The 16,897-nt window shown below is 49.0% G+C and overlaps 3 protein-coding genes across 14 annotated transcripts in view; all 3 read left to right on the top strand.

Annotated features, from left to right (window-relative positions):
- Nucleotides 1–2,427, top strand: part of MYO9B (myosin IXB) — a 41,892-nt gene extending 39,465 nt beyond the window's left edge. For 7 of the 11 annotated variants that reach the window (XM_056512964.1, XM_056512962.1, XM_056512965.1 and 4 more), the window contains 4 exons: nt 344–391; nt 872–1,011; nt 1,257–1,384; nt 1,533–2,427. In XM_056512964.1, the coding sequence (XP_056368939.1) occupies nt 344–391; nt 872–1,011; nt 1,257–1,384; nt 1,533–1,969 (753 nt within the window). In that variant the 3' untranslated portion in view covers nt 1,970–2,427. Of the gene's footprint in view, nt 1–343; nt 392–871; nt 1,012–1,256; nt 1,397–1,532 lie in introns of all 11 variants that reach the window. The other 4 variants (XM_056512971.1, XM_056512970.1, XM_056512968.1 and 1 more) reach the window with 2 other exon arrangements.
- Nucleotides 2,428–2,867: 440 nt separating this feature from the next.
- On the top strand, nt 2,868–6,555 carry USE1 (unconventional SNARE in the ER 1). The gene is made up of 7 exons (XM_056512973.1): nt 2,868–3,035; nt 3,174–3,223; nt 3,769–3,847; nt 4,294–4,660; nt 5,366–5,396; nt 5,634–5,796; nt 6,007–6,555. Exons 1-4 carry the CDS (start codon nt 2,898–2,900, stop codon nt 4,546–4,548), a joined length of 522 nt encoding a protein of 173 aa, XP_056368948.1. The 5' UTR covers nt 2,868–2,897; the 3' UTR covers nt 4,549–4,660; nt 5,366–5,396; nt 5,634–5,796; nt 6,007–6,555.
- Nucleotides 6,556–10,614: 4,059 nt separating this feature from the next.
- INSR (insulin receptor) overlaps nt 10,615–16,897 on the top strand; it is a 58,774-nt gene continuing 52,491 nt past the window's right edge. Inside the window, exons 1-2 of one of the 2 annotated variants that reach the window (XM_056512957.1) lie at nt 10,615–10,778; nt 11,550–11,716. In XM_056512957.1, coding sequence (XP_056368932.1) covers nt 11,647–11,716 — 70 coding nt within the window. In that variant the 5' untranslated portion in view covers nt 10,615–10,778; nt 11,550–11,646. Of the gene's footprint in view, nt 10,779–11,549; nt 11,717–14,419; nt 14,747–16,897 lie in introns of those variants that run through there. The other variant, XM_056512958.1, reaches the window with a different exon arrangement.

Genomic DNA, 16,897 nt, shown 5'->3' with positions numbered 1-16,897 from the left:
GAGTCAAAAACAGTTGGAAAAAAAAACAACTGCCCAAAGCTGTAGGTAGGAGCTCAACATAGAGCTGCACTGAATTTCTGATAAATGAAGGGTGCAGGGGTGGGAATCTGCTTTTGTGCTGGTCAAAATCTATTCCCATGTAATTCTGTCAGTGAAACTAAGATTGAGTATCTGACATGGCAAAAGTTCCTTCACTCCAGAGATGGCTGGTGTGCAATATTATGCTGCATTCTAGGAGGGAAAATACAATTACTCTTCTGGGTTTTTGTACTGATTAATATAAACCAAACTGTGTCTGATCAGAGGCTGCATATAGTGAATTTTGGTCTCCATCTCTCTCTAGCTCTGGCCTATAAAACTTGGGTTCTCTTCCCCTTACGAGGGGAAGCTGGTATGTACAACTGCCTGGCTCCAGTGCATGGGTTTTTCTTATGGTACCTCTTGCATGACTAAAATACTTACATGGGTTGTAACTCGGTTTTAAACACTCTTTTGAACAATCAGGACTGCATGTTACTGATGCAACTTCCTCCCCAGACTGCATGCAGGGCTGCTGGCCTATTCTGTCATCACCTGGTGTTTTATAGACACTGTATGTAACTTATATTGGATGTAATAATATTACTCATTAAGTGACTACTAAACTAAGCTGAGCCTGACAGATGAAAAAAGATAATAAAATCCTGGAATTTAGGAGAATAGGAAATCTTCTCTTACTTTTTGAAACATTTGTTTGGACAGCTAACAACTCCTCATTCAATTCATTCCATCAGCCTCTCCTTTGACCTACTCGTTTGTCTTCTACTCTGAAACTTGCAGATGGATGTACCTGCTTGTGACTGACAGTGTTACCTGTGAATCTGTCTTGCAGAGTAAAAGTTCTCAGGTCAAAGGAAATGACAGTGGCACCTCAGAGCTGGACTCTGTGCACGAAGAGGAGGATGTTTCTGAAGCCAACAACCGGGAGAAGGAGATTCTCATCGATCGCATACAGTCAATAAAAGAAGAAAAGTAAGTTCCCATTTACTGGGTCAGGCCATGCCTTTGCACTTGGAGGCAGCACAGGTAGTAAAGCAGGATTGTCCAAAAGAATCTAACTCTGTTCTGTAGGCCTTTGTGAGGTGGAAAATGAAAACACAAAGCACTATCTGAGAGAAAATACCATGAGCATTAATAGTTACTCCATGCTTTACCTCTGAGCACGAGCTGCATAAAGGTGCTTGTGTCAGAGGTGCAGCAGCCTGTGTTTGATGCAGGGAGGACATCACTTACCGCTTACCTGAGCTCGACCAGCGAGGCTCTGACGAGGAAAACGTGGACTCGGAGACCTCTGCGAGCACAGAGAGCCTGCTGGAGGACAAACCAGGCCGGATGGATACCGAAGGTCAGTATTAAGGTAGTAAGTGCTTTTTTTTATTCTACATCTTTCACTGCACACAGCCAGGTGACCAAACATTAACTGGTCACAGTGGCTCATATCGAGTTACATTTTAGGCCTGCTATCAGTCTCTAAGTATCTTATTTCTTTAAAGCAATTATTGGGTTACACTGCTGTGCTCAGAGCTCCAGCGTGCCTGCCAAAGACATTTGCAAAGTGCCTTCTCTCCCGCAAACCTCTTCAAACTCTTACTCTGCATCCCTGGCTTCAAGGCGCAGATACTCCTTAACACTGTCCAAGATTAAAGTGCCCCGTCGAACTCCAGTGATGCCAACAGCAAACATAAAACTTCCTCCCGGGCTGTTCAAATGTACAGAATCGCAGGACAAGGTTTTGGCTGAGGAAGAGTCTCAGAGGGTGCAGCGGAGGGAGCAGCCAGCGAGGCGGACTGACAGCATCCACTCGGTGTACATTGCACAAGGGTCTGCACTGGCCCACGCTCAGGAACTCGGGGATGAATACGAGCCCACAGCAAAACTCCAACGCAGGTTCTCAGACCCTTACTCTCACATTCCCTGTGTGGAGAAGTGAAATTCTCAGCTCTCTGGACTCTTCTTGAAGTTGACCACAGCTTTGGCTTTAACCCTTTGAAGGCTGTGAACGTCTTCATGGTCTTTTAAGTGGCTGTGGGGAAGGCAGCCGAAATGTACAGTACTGTAAGGGTTAAGCAGGGTTGTTTTAAGCAAATATTCTCCACTTTAAATTAAAATCTTGCAAAGAAAGTAAAGCTTAATGTTGAATAAAATACATGGGTTGAGTGTACAGGAAACAAGCCCCCCCCATTCCGCTGCTGTGCCTTTTCCATTTGCCTTACAATGGACTCCCATGGGACCAACAGTGAGTTTAGGTCAATGTGTGTTGCCTTAATGTTTTGTATGATTTTATGACAATTTTCTCTGTGGTTTACAGAACTGTTAATGCGGTAATAGCCTTAACTGAGACCAACATGTATAAAAACGTTTATTAAAACATTGCACTTTTAAAAAATACATGTGGTAGTTTATCGATGTCTGTCTAACAAGCAGTTTATTCCGAAGAAAGTCTTTAGTCGGGTTACAGTTTTTATGGAGTACTGATAAAGAACGGGGAAAGGGGAAGCGCTAAAACGGCTGTGGTGTCTCAGGGGAGGATTTTGGTGCTCCTGGAGCCAAGGCGGGACTCCCATACTGGGTGTGTTGTGCGGGGACACAGCTGAGGGCGAGCTGCCATCCTCCATCGGCGCCTTGAAGCCGCGGCCGTGCCCCGGCCCCTAACGGCGCTGCGCCATGTTGGAGCGAGGGAAGAGCTCAGCTCACCCACAGCAGCCACCACAGCGCTGCCCCAGCGGCTCCGAACCGCAGCCACCTCCGTGCCCGTGCGCGGGCGTTGGATTTGCGGGAAGTTTTTGGGTTTTTTAAATAAACCGGGGCGGTCGCGGCCCGCCCGGCGCTTCCCGCCCCTTCCCGCGCCCCGCCCCAAGATGGCGCCCGGCGCTGAGGCGAGTTCCGGTGCCACCATGGCCCCGACGCGGCTGGAGCTGAACCTGATGCGGCTCCTGAGCCGGTGCGAGGCGCTGGCGGCGGAGCGGCGGGACCCTGAGGAGTGGCGGCTGGAGAAGGTGAGGCCGCCCTGCCCCGCAGCACCGCGCCCGGCCCTCAGTAACGACACGGGGAGCGCTGTGGTGATAAACCCAGGTTTCGCCACACAGGGTGTTTCACCTTAATGCTGTCGCTTAAAGTGTTGTTTTTGCCCTCAGTATGTGGCTGCTCTGGAGGACATGCTCCGGGAGCTGAAGAAGCAGGCCAGGTGAGCGCTCTGAGCCCGCTGTGGGGTTTGTGCTTCAGGAAAACCCTTCAAGGTGTGCCAGGGGAGGATACCAGGAAAAATTCCTCAGTAGAAGTGGTAAAACACTGGAACTGGGTGCGCAGGGATGTGGTGGAGTTACCATCCCTGGAAGTGTTCGAAAAGAAAGCAGATGTGGCACTTAGCAATATGATTTAGTGGAAATGGGGGAATTCAGTCAAAGGTTGGATTTGGTGATCTTGGAGGACTTTTGTAACATTAATGACACTGTAATTCGATAATCTCTTACCTGGAAGTCAGCCATAGTCCACAAACACCACAGTGTGTGTTTCCCTACGGAAACACCTGTTCCCTGAGCACCCCCTGCCTTGGAAAAGGTGATTTGCAGAGGGTTGTAAGTGTATTCCCAACCTGAGGCTATTTCTGCTTCTTTGAAGAACCATGTGGGTTTGGGGTTTTTTTTAATTTATTAATTCATTTGGAAAGTAGAACACTAGAAAATGCTGATAACTTTTGGTTTTCATATTAGTATCTTTCATTTCCAACAGCAAGCCAGCCCCTGAGCTGCTGAATGAATACTCTCGCAAAGTGGACTTCCTAAAGGGACTTCTAGAAGCTGAAAAATTGGTAAGATCTACTAGTTCAACTGTGAAAGACTACAGTATTCTGTGCCTGGTTCCTATGCTTACTTTTATCTTGCATCTCCAAATAACAGTTGTTAAAATCTTATTAGGCACACCTTGTGAAAGCCTGAATAAATCTATTGGGTTCATGTTTTGTTAAAAGGAGGTACTGTGTGAAACTTCTTTTCAAAAGCAAAATATATATTGCATTCATCTTTCTCACTCCTTTGTTGGGAGATGCAAGGGCAGGTGCTGTCCCTCCCTGGGATGGTCCCAGGTGCACCTGAGAGCTGTGAAATGCCAATAAGCTGGGTTTTGGTCCGTGAGGTGCAGTCAGTACTGCCGTTCAGGCTGTTGGGATTGCACCCCATCCTTGTGGATCACAGCCCAGCTGCCTCACACTGCAGAGTCTCATATCCCTGACTGTTCCCTGCTTCTCCCCACTCCCAGTCTTCATCCACAGAAAAGGCTCTGGCAAACCAGCTGCTGGCCCCTGGGCGCACCCCGACCACAGCCAAGGAGAGAACCCCGGCCACCAAAACCGTCCACCTGCAGACCAAGGCGCGCTGCACGGGCCAGATGAGGAGCGAGCTGCTTGGCACAGTACGTCCAGTGCTGCTGCTGCTTTACACACTGTCCTGCTTGTGTTCAGCTGGGTCTCAGAACTGTCCCAGGCTGGGTGGGGAGTCACCTCGTTATCTCTAAATCCTGGGCACTGGCACTCTGCCAGGCCTGCAGGGCTGTCCTTTATCACTCACCCTTTGTAATCTGCAGTTTTGGTTCTCTTTCTCCTCCCAGGATCCCCTGGCTGCTGATGGTAAGTTTGATCTGTTGTTTCCTCTGACTGTGGTCAACCTGTCTTACAGGGAGGGGAAGAGGGAGGTCGAGTGTTCAGGATTTTCCAAAGTGTACTTTTAATTTAGTGCCTCACTTCTTTTCAAGACAGAAAATTTCAAAAACAAACTAAACCAAAAGCCCTGACAGATGAAGGCATAAGTATTGTTATCAATGGTGGCAGGGACTTGCAGGAAGCTCTTTTTGTAGCATTCATGCAGAAACAGACATTCTAATTACAGAATTAGCAGGGGCAATTTATTTTGTGCCTGTTCCCTTCTGCTCTGAGCAAACCATGTGATGCTGGGTGCTTTGAGTAGGTGTTGTTCAGTTCCTCTGGAATACACAGCCATGTTATTCACGTAGGGAACTGGGAGGAATTAATTTGAGGTTCCCATGGCTACCGTTAGAGCGGCTGGAGCTGGGCCAATCCAACGTGTCCTGAAAGAACACCGAGACTGAAACCCTGCCCTCAGGGATGTGATTCAGCTGGGGTTTTTCCCCTCTTTTCATGTTGGGTGTCCTCTTTTCCCTGCAGAAAGCAGGTAGGCATTTGACACCCATATTCCTTGGGATAGAGGCTAAGTAGGGTTTGGATATCCAAAAATCCCTTACAGGAGACTTGTTTTTTCAGCTTGTGATTGCATGGGAATTTATAAGATGCTAAACACTTCTTTTATTTTTCCAGATTCTGAGGAGTTGAACATAAGGAAGCGAAAGTAAGTGAAAATGTCTCATTCCCGTGCTCAGTGTTTCGGGAACTGTTTTCCCAATGACCTTTAAATCCCAGATATGCTTTAAATTGGGTGAAGTGTCTGCTCATAGAAACCAATATATAATGGCTTCAGCTGACTCAGTGGGCCTTGTTGTCTTGTAGAGATGCAAAATCTAAGAAAACTTGTGAGATTGCCCCACAAGGAAGTGTAATTCCCATTTTTTCCCTTGTGCTCTTGCAGAGGCCTCACATCAGATGAGAAGCAGTCAGCAGTGGAGCTGGATGCTGTGCTGCAGCACCACCAGGACATGCAGGAGAAGCTGGCTGAGGAAATGCTCAGCTTGGCTCGCAGCCTCAAGAACAACACTCTGGCTGCCCAGAACGTGATCAAACAGGACAACCAGGTAGTGCATGCTGAGCTGTGACCCCTCAGTTCTGCAGCCCACAAGGCTCAAGGGCTGATATGTGAAATCCTGTGCTCGATTCCAGGTGGGATTGGAGTGGGGAGACTGGGGGCAACACCTGCCTGCAGCTGAACCTTTTCTCTCTCTTGGAGGAAGCTGCCAGACGTGGCAGCTGTGAGGCTGACACTGTTTGCTCTCTTTGCTCCACAGACACTGTCACACTCCCTCAGGATGGCAGACCAGAACTTTGAGAAGCTCAAGGACGAGTCTGACCGCCTGGAACAGCACGCCAAGAAATCTGTCAACTGGTTGCTGTGGATAATGCTCATTGTTGTTTGTTTTATATTCATCAGCATGATTCTCTTCATCAGGATTTTCCCCAAACTGAAATGATTCTGTTCCATTTTATTTAAAGCTGCCTGCAGTGCAATGGAAAGCTCAGCTGGTGTGAGAATTGTCACAGTCCTGTGACAGTGTCCTTAAAGAGGACACAGATAGGCCTGTCCAAGGCCCACCTTGGATCTCCTCCCTGGGCAGGCAGTGGAGGGTTTCCTGAGGAAGGCTTTCCACACTTGGATCCTTGTTTACTTGGTGACTGTTGTTGCCTCTTGAGGGGAGAGCTGAGGTAACAATGAGCATTTACACTGAGCTGCTAACAAGTTCTTTAGTGGATAAATACAGTCATTTTTAATGTGGTTGTGACAAATGTTATTACTCTTAAAAGGTGTTTAGTCAATACAAATTTAAATAACAGTTGAAGTCTTACACTCTTTCCTGTCTTTACAGCTTTTCTGTACTGACCTAGGAGCCTGCTGCCAACAGGATATTTAATTTCAGTTCTGTGCATACACAGCTGCAGGTGTAGGAAGAGAATTCAGTTGTTCAGGTGCTTGCCTGGCTCAGATTCAGAGTATTAACAGGTAAAACTCTTCTCAGGCTCACCCTTTGCCCAGATGAGTATTTAGGACTTGGGACTTTACCATCTTCTCCAGTTGAGACTTACTGAAGGACTGGAGTTGCTTTCTGTGCAGTGTTTACTTCCCTTTTGTGTGTGCAAATGTTCTCACCTCTCATTGTTGTGTTGATGCCGTTGGTGAAGGAAACACCATGACCCTGCCACCTTGGAACTGTACACACAGGTGGCACAGACCTCACCTGTGCAAACATGCTTGTGCTGGAAGATGAGGGCAAAGGAAGGTAGTGTCTTCAAGATAGAAATAATTCTTAAAAATATTTAGCATTTCTTTTTGAGCAAATTATTCCTGTTAAGCATTGTCTTAAAGAATTGACTAAAAAAAAATAAACTTGTATTTTTAAAACTGCTGCTGCTAGAAAAACTTGGAGACTGCAGTAAAGCAGGGTTTGTGTGACAGCCTGAGAGCCTCTGTAGGTGCTTGTGATAAGCTGAAAGCAAACCCTTCTGCATCCCTGCTGCTCAGTGCTCAGGTGTGTCCCATGGTGAGGGGCAGCAGGTGACCCTGGCTGTGCTTTGGTCTGGAACCAAACCATGGGGTGTTCCAGGCCTGGCTGCTGATCCCAACAGCCCCAGGACGGGGCATGGTGGGGGAAGAGCTGTTTGTCACAACTGGGTTGTTAGGAACGTCCAGCTTTGCTCTGGACACGTCCCAAAGCACCAGGCTCTATATCAGAGCTCTGCTCTCTTCTGTACAAACCTGTCTCTGCTAATGAAGACAGTTCACATTTAACATTTTTTACACAAAGTATTTCTGTTCACATGATGTTTGCAATGTAGTATGCCACTCACAGATTATCAAATGAATAACTATATTATGAGGTACAACTTTTAATTCCAGCTACTCAGATATCTGTGATATACTCCTGTTTTACTTACCTTGAACTTAGAGAAATTTACTGTTGTAGGAATCAATTTATGAACACTTCTGCTTTTCCCAGTTGTTTTCCTTCATCTGTATGTAATCTGTTTGACATTTCACTGTGCTTCATTAGTCAATGCTGTGTCACCAAATCATTTTTCAATTCTAATTGTACACTATTTTCCCTGCAGGCATTTCAATGCCAGGCTCTTCTCTTAGAGGCTGAATGTGATGCTGGAATGGTTTTTGTGTGTTGAGATTTTAGGGTGCAACCCCAACATAACATTGTCCATAACATTGTCCTCCTTATTACTTGGAAGAAATAATTTTTCCCTAGCTTGCAAAAGATTGGTGCATCATTGCAGACAAGTTTGAAACTGAATTTTGCCATCAGCAAAATGGGTTGCCTATAACTTTTTGGCACATGTAAATTAATAAATTTTTGATTGGAAAGACATGAAAGGGAGCTGCTAGTGATAGCTTGTCTCCCAAGTCACAGGTACTGATTTACAAAGAAACCTGCATGGAGTGAGTTCAGAAACCACTTAACTTTTGACCATTGACATTCTGTAGGTGTTTGTTATTTTGAATGAATGGCCAGGAGTGAACCCTGTAACACTTTTTGTTACCTCCAGTGGCTGTTGAGCACTGAGCCTCTGCTTCCTGGGGCTTCTCTCCCAGGTGGGAGAATGTTCCCTTCTTCCCCCAACCCAATGGATGCACTGCCTCAGCAGCCCCTGCACACAAGGGCTGGGTTGTTGTCTTTGCTTTTCTCGAGTTCATTTAGCAATTGGAGTCATTCAGCACCACTTTGAAGATGGAAGCCGGTGCTATTTAGAATAAACAATGACTCAGGGCTTTGTGACATTTCCCAGATGAATGACAGTTTTTATTTTTGACTGACCTGTGGGGGGTGGTGGATGCTCTGCTGCTCCAGCCCTCAGCTCCATTTTGTGGCACAGGGCTCTGTGCAGCTCTCCACAGAATAATACATATAGAATATGTATAGAAATGGCCTTCTGTGAGAGTTGCTTAACTTTCCCAAAAGCTTGGGAAATCAAGATGGGGAGATGTTTATCAGTCACAGGGCTGGGCCTTGCTTGGCTTCTTGGCAGACTACCTGCTTTGAGACAGCAAGGAAAATTAAACCAAAACCCTTTTGGAGGCTTGGGTCATGTCAGGCCAGTGCATGCAGCGATGCAGAGCCTGGCAGCAGCAGTGACTGGGTCAGTCTGAGCTGTTCTGGCTTAGAACATTATCCTTGGTGGCAGGGACGCTGTTGTTACAATGCTCAGTGTTCAGCAGTGTGCTGTCACAGATGGCATGTGCTGGAAGGATCCTTCATGGGCTGTTGGTGAGGGTGCAGGAATGGCAGCAGCAGAGCACTGGATACAATGGCTCCTCTGGCTGGGCAGTCCCAGGTTTTGGGCACTTGTTCCCTTGGGTTTTCTTTGCACTTGGTGCATCAGACTTGAGAGGCTGTGAGCAGCTTCTCCAAACTGGCAGCTATTCTGCCAAAAGGGAATATCCTGTAAAAAGTGAAAAGGAGGGAGTGGGTAGAGCAGGGTTCTGCTCCTGATTGTTCCCTGTGTGACACCCAGTGTCACCTCCCTTCTCAGTATCTGCTGTAAACCTGCTGTGAAAACTCAGAATTGAGTCTTGTGGTTTATAGTTGCAATGTAGTTTCTTTTATGAAAGAAATTGTTCCCTGTGAGGGTGGTGAGGCCCTGGCACAGGCTGCCCAGAGAAGCTGTGGCTGCCCCATTGCTGGAAGTGTTCCAGGCCAGGCTGGATGGGGCTTGGAGCAGCTGGGACAGTGGAAGGTGTCCCTGCCATGGCAGGGACTGGGATGGGATGGGCTTTTAAGATCCTTCCAACCCAAACCATTGTGTGAATCATAAAAACTGTAATGACAGTGCTAGAGCAGCTCGGAGCAGATACTCAAATGTCGCGGTCTGAGCACAGTTCCCGATGCAATTCCCAAGTCCCAGGGCCCGGCACGGGGCTGGCTGGGAGCTCCTGTCCTGACCTGCCCCACTGCTGGGAATCCGTGTGCACTCGCCGTGTGTCCCACTGAACGGGAGTGACATTAAAGCCCAACGGCGCTAAATCAATACCACCTGTCACATGATGCCACCGTGACATTTCTGGCATGAGCGCTCCCTCTAATAGGAGCTGGAAGTGGGAAGCAGCAGCAGTTAGTGAATAATGGATCAGATACGCCTGATTTGTAACATTTACAGAGGGAGGGCGTGTCTCCCAGCGACAGAACAAACCGGTTATCAAACGGGAACTGGGAGTTCTGGCTCGTCCAAAACGCAAACCCTGAGCAGCGCGGAGCACAGAGCCAGGGCTTGTGAACCCCTGGTGCTTCCAGAGCGCCAGCGCTCCCTCCAAATTAGACTCTGGATCCAACAAAAACAGGCATTAGTGTCAGGAATAACCCGAGAAGGAGGGGCTGGGGGTGAGCAGTGGGTCAGAACTGGTGTAGCCGGTGGCGTGGCCGTGCTGGGGGCAGTGATGTGGTGGCTGATGGAGAACAGGGAGCCCGGCAGTGCAAAACACACCCGGGGCTGCCAGAGGTGAGAGGCAGAAGCTGTAGGGGAGGATGGAGAGTGAGGAGATTCAGGGGGCTGAAGGCCACATCTGTCTGGGCTGTCTCACATCTGGGCCCTGCTCGCCAGACCCAGGTTGGGAACACTGACAGTACTTTGTTTTTTTCAAGTTGAAAACTTTGATGCTGAATTAGAACAAAAATATTCTGACAAGGAATTAAAAATAAGTTGAATATTGCATCTGCCTCTGTGACACCCAAAAATCAAACTCACAAACCCAGAAACTGGACAAAAAAAAAAGCTAAAATGAGGCAGTGCTGTAGTTGGCCATGAAGAGCTGGAATTTGCATCCTTCATCTCCAGGGTCTTTGACCTGCACGTAGCAGAGAGATGCCCTCTGCCATTTTTACCCTGGCCAAAATTTGTATTTGCTCATGTAACCATAGAATTCTCCAGAAGGATCTGACAATGTTTCCTGTTTCAAAAAAGTTGAGACATCTGTCCTTAGCACATAAAGTGACCGGATCTCCATCCTCTGAGCCTCCTCACTGAGAAAAGTCACTTATCGGATCTGGTGTGGACGGAAGGAAGGGTAAGAAAGGAACTCTGTCAATCCATGACGTGAAATATTTTATATTAAGACATTTGGCAAAGGATTTTATGTGACTCTAAACAGGATGAGATAATTTTCCAAGGTCAGCTCTCCTGTACTCTCAGCTTTAGTTTTAGTCACTGAGAAGTCAATCCCGTAAACCTTCACAGCAACATCCTGCCAGTGATGCAGAGACTTGGCTGTTGTTGGCTTCAACAGCAGCTCTGCTGCATCTTCAAAGGGCAGGAGGCTGAAAACGTGCAAACTGCCTGGTGAGAAATGTGTGAGCAGGAAAGAGTGCCTGGTAAATCAATAAAAACAGAGCAACCCTGTAGCTCTGGGTAAGGTAAGAGATAACTCTTCACCCACTCTTGTACACAACTCTTGTTGTTAAGAGGTCATAGTGAACTGGTGGAGCAGAAAGTGGGAATTCTGACCTCAGCTCAGCCTCCAGGCTGCTCTGTGGCTTTGGCTCCTGAGCTGGTTTTCAAGCAATTTAGTTCTTAAAACAGAATTGATACCAGTAAACCTTCTTGGTGAGTCAGCTGCTCCAAAGCTCCTTTTGGGCACAAAGTTTGTGTTCCTTGACTAGTCCCAGGCTGGTTAATTATTGAGGAACTTTTAATTTGTATGGCTAAAGACACACAGCCTAAAACCCACCCATGTGTTCAGTGTATAGAGAAAAGGATGTATTTGGTTTCCAAGGTGTGAAGCTTCCAGCAAGCTCCATGTGTTGGTGGTTGGGAGCTGAGCTGGGTTCTCTCTCCACAGACACTTGTCACAGTTCAAGGATGTCACTGCTGATTCAAGCTGCTTTACAAAGTCATTGTCCCTACCTGTTTGTGCAAACCTGGTTCCTGCTCCAGGGATGAGCTTCCAAGGAATTCTGAGCAGCATTGATCTGGAGGAGGGATCTGTTGGGAACTTGGTCCTCTTAGGTAGGTTTGATGTGGAGGCATCTGTAGGACAGAGCAATAGACTTTGGACAAGGGCTGGAGGGACAGGACCCAGGGAATGGCTGCCACTGGCAGAGGGCAGGGCTGGATGGGATATTGGGCAGGAATTGTTCCCTGGGAGGGTGGGGAGCCCTGGCACAGGGTGCCCAGAGCAGCTGTGGCTGCCCCTGGATCCCTGGCAGTGTCCCAGGCCAGGCTGGACATTGGGGCTGGAGCAGCCTGGGACAGTGGGAGGTGTCCCTGCCAGGGCAGGGGGTGGATGGGATGGTCTCTAAGGCCCCTTCCAACCCAAACCATTTTATAATTTAAGTAAGGAATGCATCAAACAGAAACAAATAAGTCTTTGTAGACTCAAACAGATGGATAACACTGTATTTCAAGTCTCTCTGTACTTATTTTCTTAGGAGGATCCAGATCTGAACCCCCATGGTCTGTGATTGTCACAGTTCATAGCAGACACTTATCCCTTTTTCCCAAATTATTTTAACTGAACCATAAAACATCTGTAGTGGAGAGAAAGAAATGTGACTGTTGCCAATATTTAATATATCAAACTGGTGATTTTAGTAGCTTCTTGAATCAGGAATTAAAGAAGAGCCTGCATTGCAGCTATTAGGAAAAAAAAAAAAAAAGAGTAAGCAGGTGTTGGCTTAGTTTCTAAGCGCCCACATTGCTCCTGTTGGTTTATCTGATTGCAAACCAAGTGCACTGGAGCGTGATGAATATGGAACAGTGAATGTATGGGAAAGATGCTGGAAAGGTTGCACCCTGATGTTCTTAATAAGTAATTAGAAACTAAAAATAGTATTTTAAGGAAAGATAATAAATCTGTAGCCTTTAATCCTTATGTGCCAATGTGTAAGCTGATATCATTATTACATGAAAGGCAATGAGAACATAAGTGAGTAAGCAAGAGCAGGTTGCTGATACAGTCACAGTATAAATTCCACACAGCCCGAGCTGTCCAGGTGATGTTTGGCTCTGTCTGTTTTATGCAAAGTCCACAGTCATAAAGCAGGTTAATTTGCAAGCAGAGAACACATACTTTTGTTGTTTATTTCCATTCCTTAACTGCCCTTACTTCCTGAAGCAGTGTGGAATGAGTGGAGCTCTGAGTCTCTCTGCACTTGTCAGCAGCAGCGTGGATTTGGGAAAAAAGGACAGAAATGGGGGAAATGCTTTCCCATGACTGTGGTTCTGCTGCACCAATGGGCTGAACCAACAGCTCCTGTGCTGTGCAGACACACATCTGCTGTGCTGATGACAGAGAAAGCATCCCCACTTAGGGAGAGCCTTTCATCTCAGCATTTAAATAGTCTGCAAATGGCAAGATGTAGTTATTGTTGCACAGGTACCATCCCAGCTAATCCTGCTTACACTGGTCGAATCAGGCTGCCAGCCTTACCCTGTCCTGAGGGAAACTTCAAACAACGTCGGGGGTGAATCACAGCAGCAGAGCCTGATTTCACTGACCAGCCCTCCTCTCATTCACACTCTGTCGTGTTCCTGGGACAACTGCAGTGATTCTTTACCTGGAAAAGCAATGCAAAGTATTTTAAATAGGGGAAACTCATAGTGCAATTCAGTGTCCAGACAGAGGGACTAAGGCACAGTGACCTGCTGGTCACCACTGCCTGCCCAGGGGCCCTTCATGTCATGCAGAAGCAAGATATCTGTTGTAGGCTAAAGATGGTGGGTTGAAAATGTTAAATGTCTATTTGCCAAGCATTTTTGAATTTAAAAAGGCTTTATTCCAGCAGTTTATAACTCATTTGTCTCACAGAAATGGCTGAAAGCAAGAGCCAGATAAAATTACTGGAAGTTGCCAGGAAACGTACTGTCATGGCTTAGTGTGAGTGCAGCACAGAGATGATTAAAAAAGGCACCAAATGGTGAATCCCACTGGAAAAACAACCAGAAATCTGCAATGGCTCTTTGGGTTCTGTGATACGGAAAGCAGTGGCAGTGGTAGATGGTATCCTCATGCCAAGCTCTGTCCAGCTCTGCAGCAATTCATCCTTTCAGAGAGGTGGAGGAGGGACACGGGCACAGCCAGGGCAGCAAGCTGGGCTGTCAGCACTGGGGACAGCAAGACAGAATCCCAGAATGGTTTGGGTTGGGAGGGGACCTTAGGGACCATCTCATTCTAGCACCTTCCACTATCCCAGGCTGCTCCAAGCCCTGTCCAGCCTGGCCTTGGACACTGCCAGGGATCAAGGGACAGTCACAACTATATAAAATATATGAAATATATAAAATAAATATATAAAATATATAAAATAAATATATAAAATAAATATATAAAAAATATATTTTATGTTAAATATATAAAATATTTTCCCTAATCTCTAACCTAACCCTACTCTCCTTCCATGTGAACATGCAGCGAGGTGAGCCTGCTCAACTCCTGCGTTTTACTCGCTGAACGCTACCGAGGCCACCGCGGCTCCTCGGGCAGCTGCAGCAGGGCTGACAGGCGGCCTGGATGGGGGGCGGGCGGATGGAAGGATGGACGGACAGAGCAATGGCTGGACGGACAGCGGGATGGCCGGGCGGCTGGATGATGAGGGGATGGATGATGATGAGGATGATGATGATGACGGGCGGCTCGGTGCCGCCGCCGCTGCTCCTCCCCCGGCCCGTCCCGTCCCGTGCCCGCGCTCCGCGCCGCCTCTTGCGGCCGCCCCGCTCGGCTCCCAGCTGACGGGGGCAGCCCCTTGTTTACTGGCCGGGGCGCCGCCGCCAGCCCGGCCTGCGCTGGAAGGGGCCGCCGGGCCGGGGCCGACTCCGCGGGCAGGGAGGGGCCCGGCGCTATAAAGGGGCTCGGCGGGGGCTCCGCCGGCGATGCTCGGCCGGGCCCGGCCCCCGCGCCCGCCCCGCGGGCTCTGATTCGCGCCGGGCGGCGGCGGCCGCGGCAGCGGCGCGGGATGGGACCGAGAGCGGCGGCGGCGGCGGCGGCGCTGGCCGTGGCCGTGGTGCTGGGAGCCTGGTGCGGCCGCGGCCGCGGCGAGAGTGAGTGGGGGCCCGGCCGGGAGGGTTGGGGGCGGCGGCGGCGGAGCGGGCCCGGCCCCGCCGTGCCCTTTGTACCTGCGCGGGGCCCGCGGGCAGCGCGGCCGCGGCCCGGAGCGCTCCGGGTCACCTTCACCCCCGGCCCGGCGGCGGCCGAGATTGCAGCGGGCACGGCCCTGGGGACGGCAGCGGCTGTCCCGGCCCGCGGGGCCCCCGGGCGGCGCCGGGCCGGGGTCAGCGGGGGCCGCGCCCGGGGCAGGCGGGGAAGGGCACGGGCCCCTCGGCGGTGCCGCTCCCCGGCTCCTTCTGGGGCGCTCCTCGCGGCCCTTCCCCGATCCCTCCCCGGTTCCCCTTCCCCGGGCCCTGCCAGGGTCTCGGTCCCCTCCCCAGTCGCTGTCTCGGACCCTCCCCGGCCCCTTCCCTGTGCCCCTCCCCCGATCCACTCCCCGGTCCTTTCCCCGATTCTCTCCCCGGTTCCTTTCCCATTTCCCTTTCCCTGATTCCCTACCCAAGTCCCTTTCCCCGGTTCCTTTCCGGGGTCCTTTCCCCAGTCCCTTCCCCGGTCCCCTCCCCGGCCCCGTGTCCCCTCCCCAGCCCGGTGCCCCCGCTGCTCCTCGGCTGCCTCAGAACCGGCTCCGGTTTCAGGAGGGTTTAGTGTGGCCAGACGCGGAGGTTTTGTCTTTAACCACTTTTAGGTAGCGTGCCAAATCCGCAGGTATTAAGACGGGAGAGCTCCGGGGGGAGGCTGTGTGTGTACACCGGGGCTTGTAAAACACAAGGCAGGGGTATAAAGTTGTGTTGGAGGTCACAAGCTTGTTAAACCCACGGCTGGCTCGAGGTTAAGCCTTACGAGCTGTTTTGATGGGTTACGTTAAATAAACTTGCTCAGGAAATCCTTTTAATGAGAGGTTCTTCAATTTAGGGTGATTCTTACAAATTTTTTGACAAAAGGAAAATATTTATTTAAAGACAGCTAGCTGGATCTGTGGGTCATGTCTCCCATAGACAATCTGCCTGTTGGCTTTCCCATCTGAAAAAGCAAGAGCAGGAGAATCAGTTCAAGTACAGACAATACAGCCATGGACATTATTGGGATATGTATGGGATTCAGGAAATAAAACAGGATTCCTGTGAAACAGCCTCTTTTCCCAGCAATAGGACAAGTCACATATTTCAAAAATAACCCAGTTTCTTCCCTCACACGTATTTTTACCTTTGAAACCTCACCAGAGGCTGGTGACACTGTGTTACCTTGGGAGCGTCAGTCCCAGCTGCTGTGGGCAAACCTGCCTGCCTCCAACTGAGATGGAAAAGGGAGTTGACATATAGCACTAATAATAAATAAATACGTGTGCAACTGGAGTCCAGCAGTTCCTAATTTGAAAACACTATTATTACTGCCACAGCACAGCCTGTGATTTGGTTATTTGTTTAAATCATATTTGCTTTTTGGGGTTCAAGCCTGTTTATGTTCTAAACTCCCTAATCTTTGCTGTGTTGCAGCGTGGTAGGAAAATGTACTCTTGAGTTCATGGATGGAGGAACAGGGGCACAAGGCAGCAAAGCAAAGCGTGGGCTGGAACATTTCCGTATCATTTTTACGTGTAAATACTTCATGAAGTGTTCTGCAGGCAGTTTGGACCATCAGGGCCCTGATTTGAAAGGTTTTCAGCTGCTGTGATGTTTGGTTCTATTTTCTGGGGGCTTGGCTGTGTTTTTTGGGGGTGGTGAGGCCATGGAGCACCACGGTGGGGATGAAAAACAACAAAACAAAAACAAACAACGAAATAACGCAGGGCCAGCACTGCCTGGCTGGGGGAAAATGCAGGGAGCAGAGCTGCAGAAGCAAACAAGTTGTTCCCTGAGCAACAGGTCTGATGGAGGCAGCTTTCTTGGGATGTGTTCCCACAGACAGGCCCCAGGTAACGCTGCTCTCCAGGACAATGTTCCCCCATCCCTGGTTTTCCTTGTGCCCCATAAATTTCTCTCTCCTTTGGCAGCTTTGGGGAAGAGCTGGGGGCAAGCAGCAGGTAGGTGGAGGTGGTTCAGGAGACAGACGTGCTGCATGGTAAAGTTCACATTTATAGTTTAGTTCACATCCAGATTATGAGCTTTTTCTCCTCAATCCATCCCATTTTCCTAAATATTTTAGGA

The sequence above is a fragment of the Oenanthe melanoleuca genome, chromosome 28 (genome assembly GCF_029582105.1).
Source record: "Oenanthe melanoleuca isolate GR-GAL-2019-014 chromosome 28, OMel1.0, whole genome shotgun sequence".
NCBI classification, from domain to species: domain Eukaryota; kingdom Metazoa; phylum Chordata; class Aves; order Passeriformes; family Muscicapidae; genus Oenanthe; species Oenanthe melanoleuca.
The sequence above is the reverse complement of the archived record's forward strand: the minus strand, read 5'-3'. Positions and strand labels throughout refer to the sequence as shown.

What these genes read in the sequence shown, in the direction of transcription:
- USE1 (XM_056512973.1), top strand. Translation starts at nt 2,898, where the DNA reads ATGGCGCCCGGCGCTGAGGCGAGTTCCGGTGCCACCATGGCCCCGACG. An exon ending in GAGCTGAAGAAGCAGGCCAG is followed by an intron (nt 3,224 to 3,768) that starts GTGAGCGCTCTG and finishes CATTTCCAACAG; the next exon opens with CAAGCCAGCCCCTGAGCTGC. An exon ending in TTCTAGAAGCTGAAAAATTG is followed by an intron (nt 3,848 to 4,293) that starts GTAAGATCTACT and finishes CCCCACTCCCAG; the next exon opens with TCTTCATCCACAGAAAAGGC.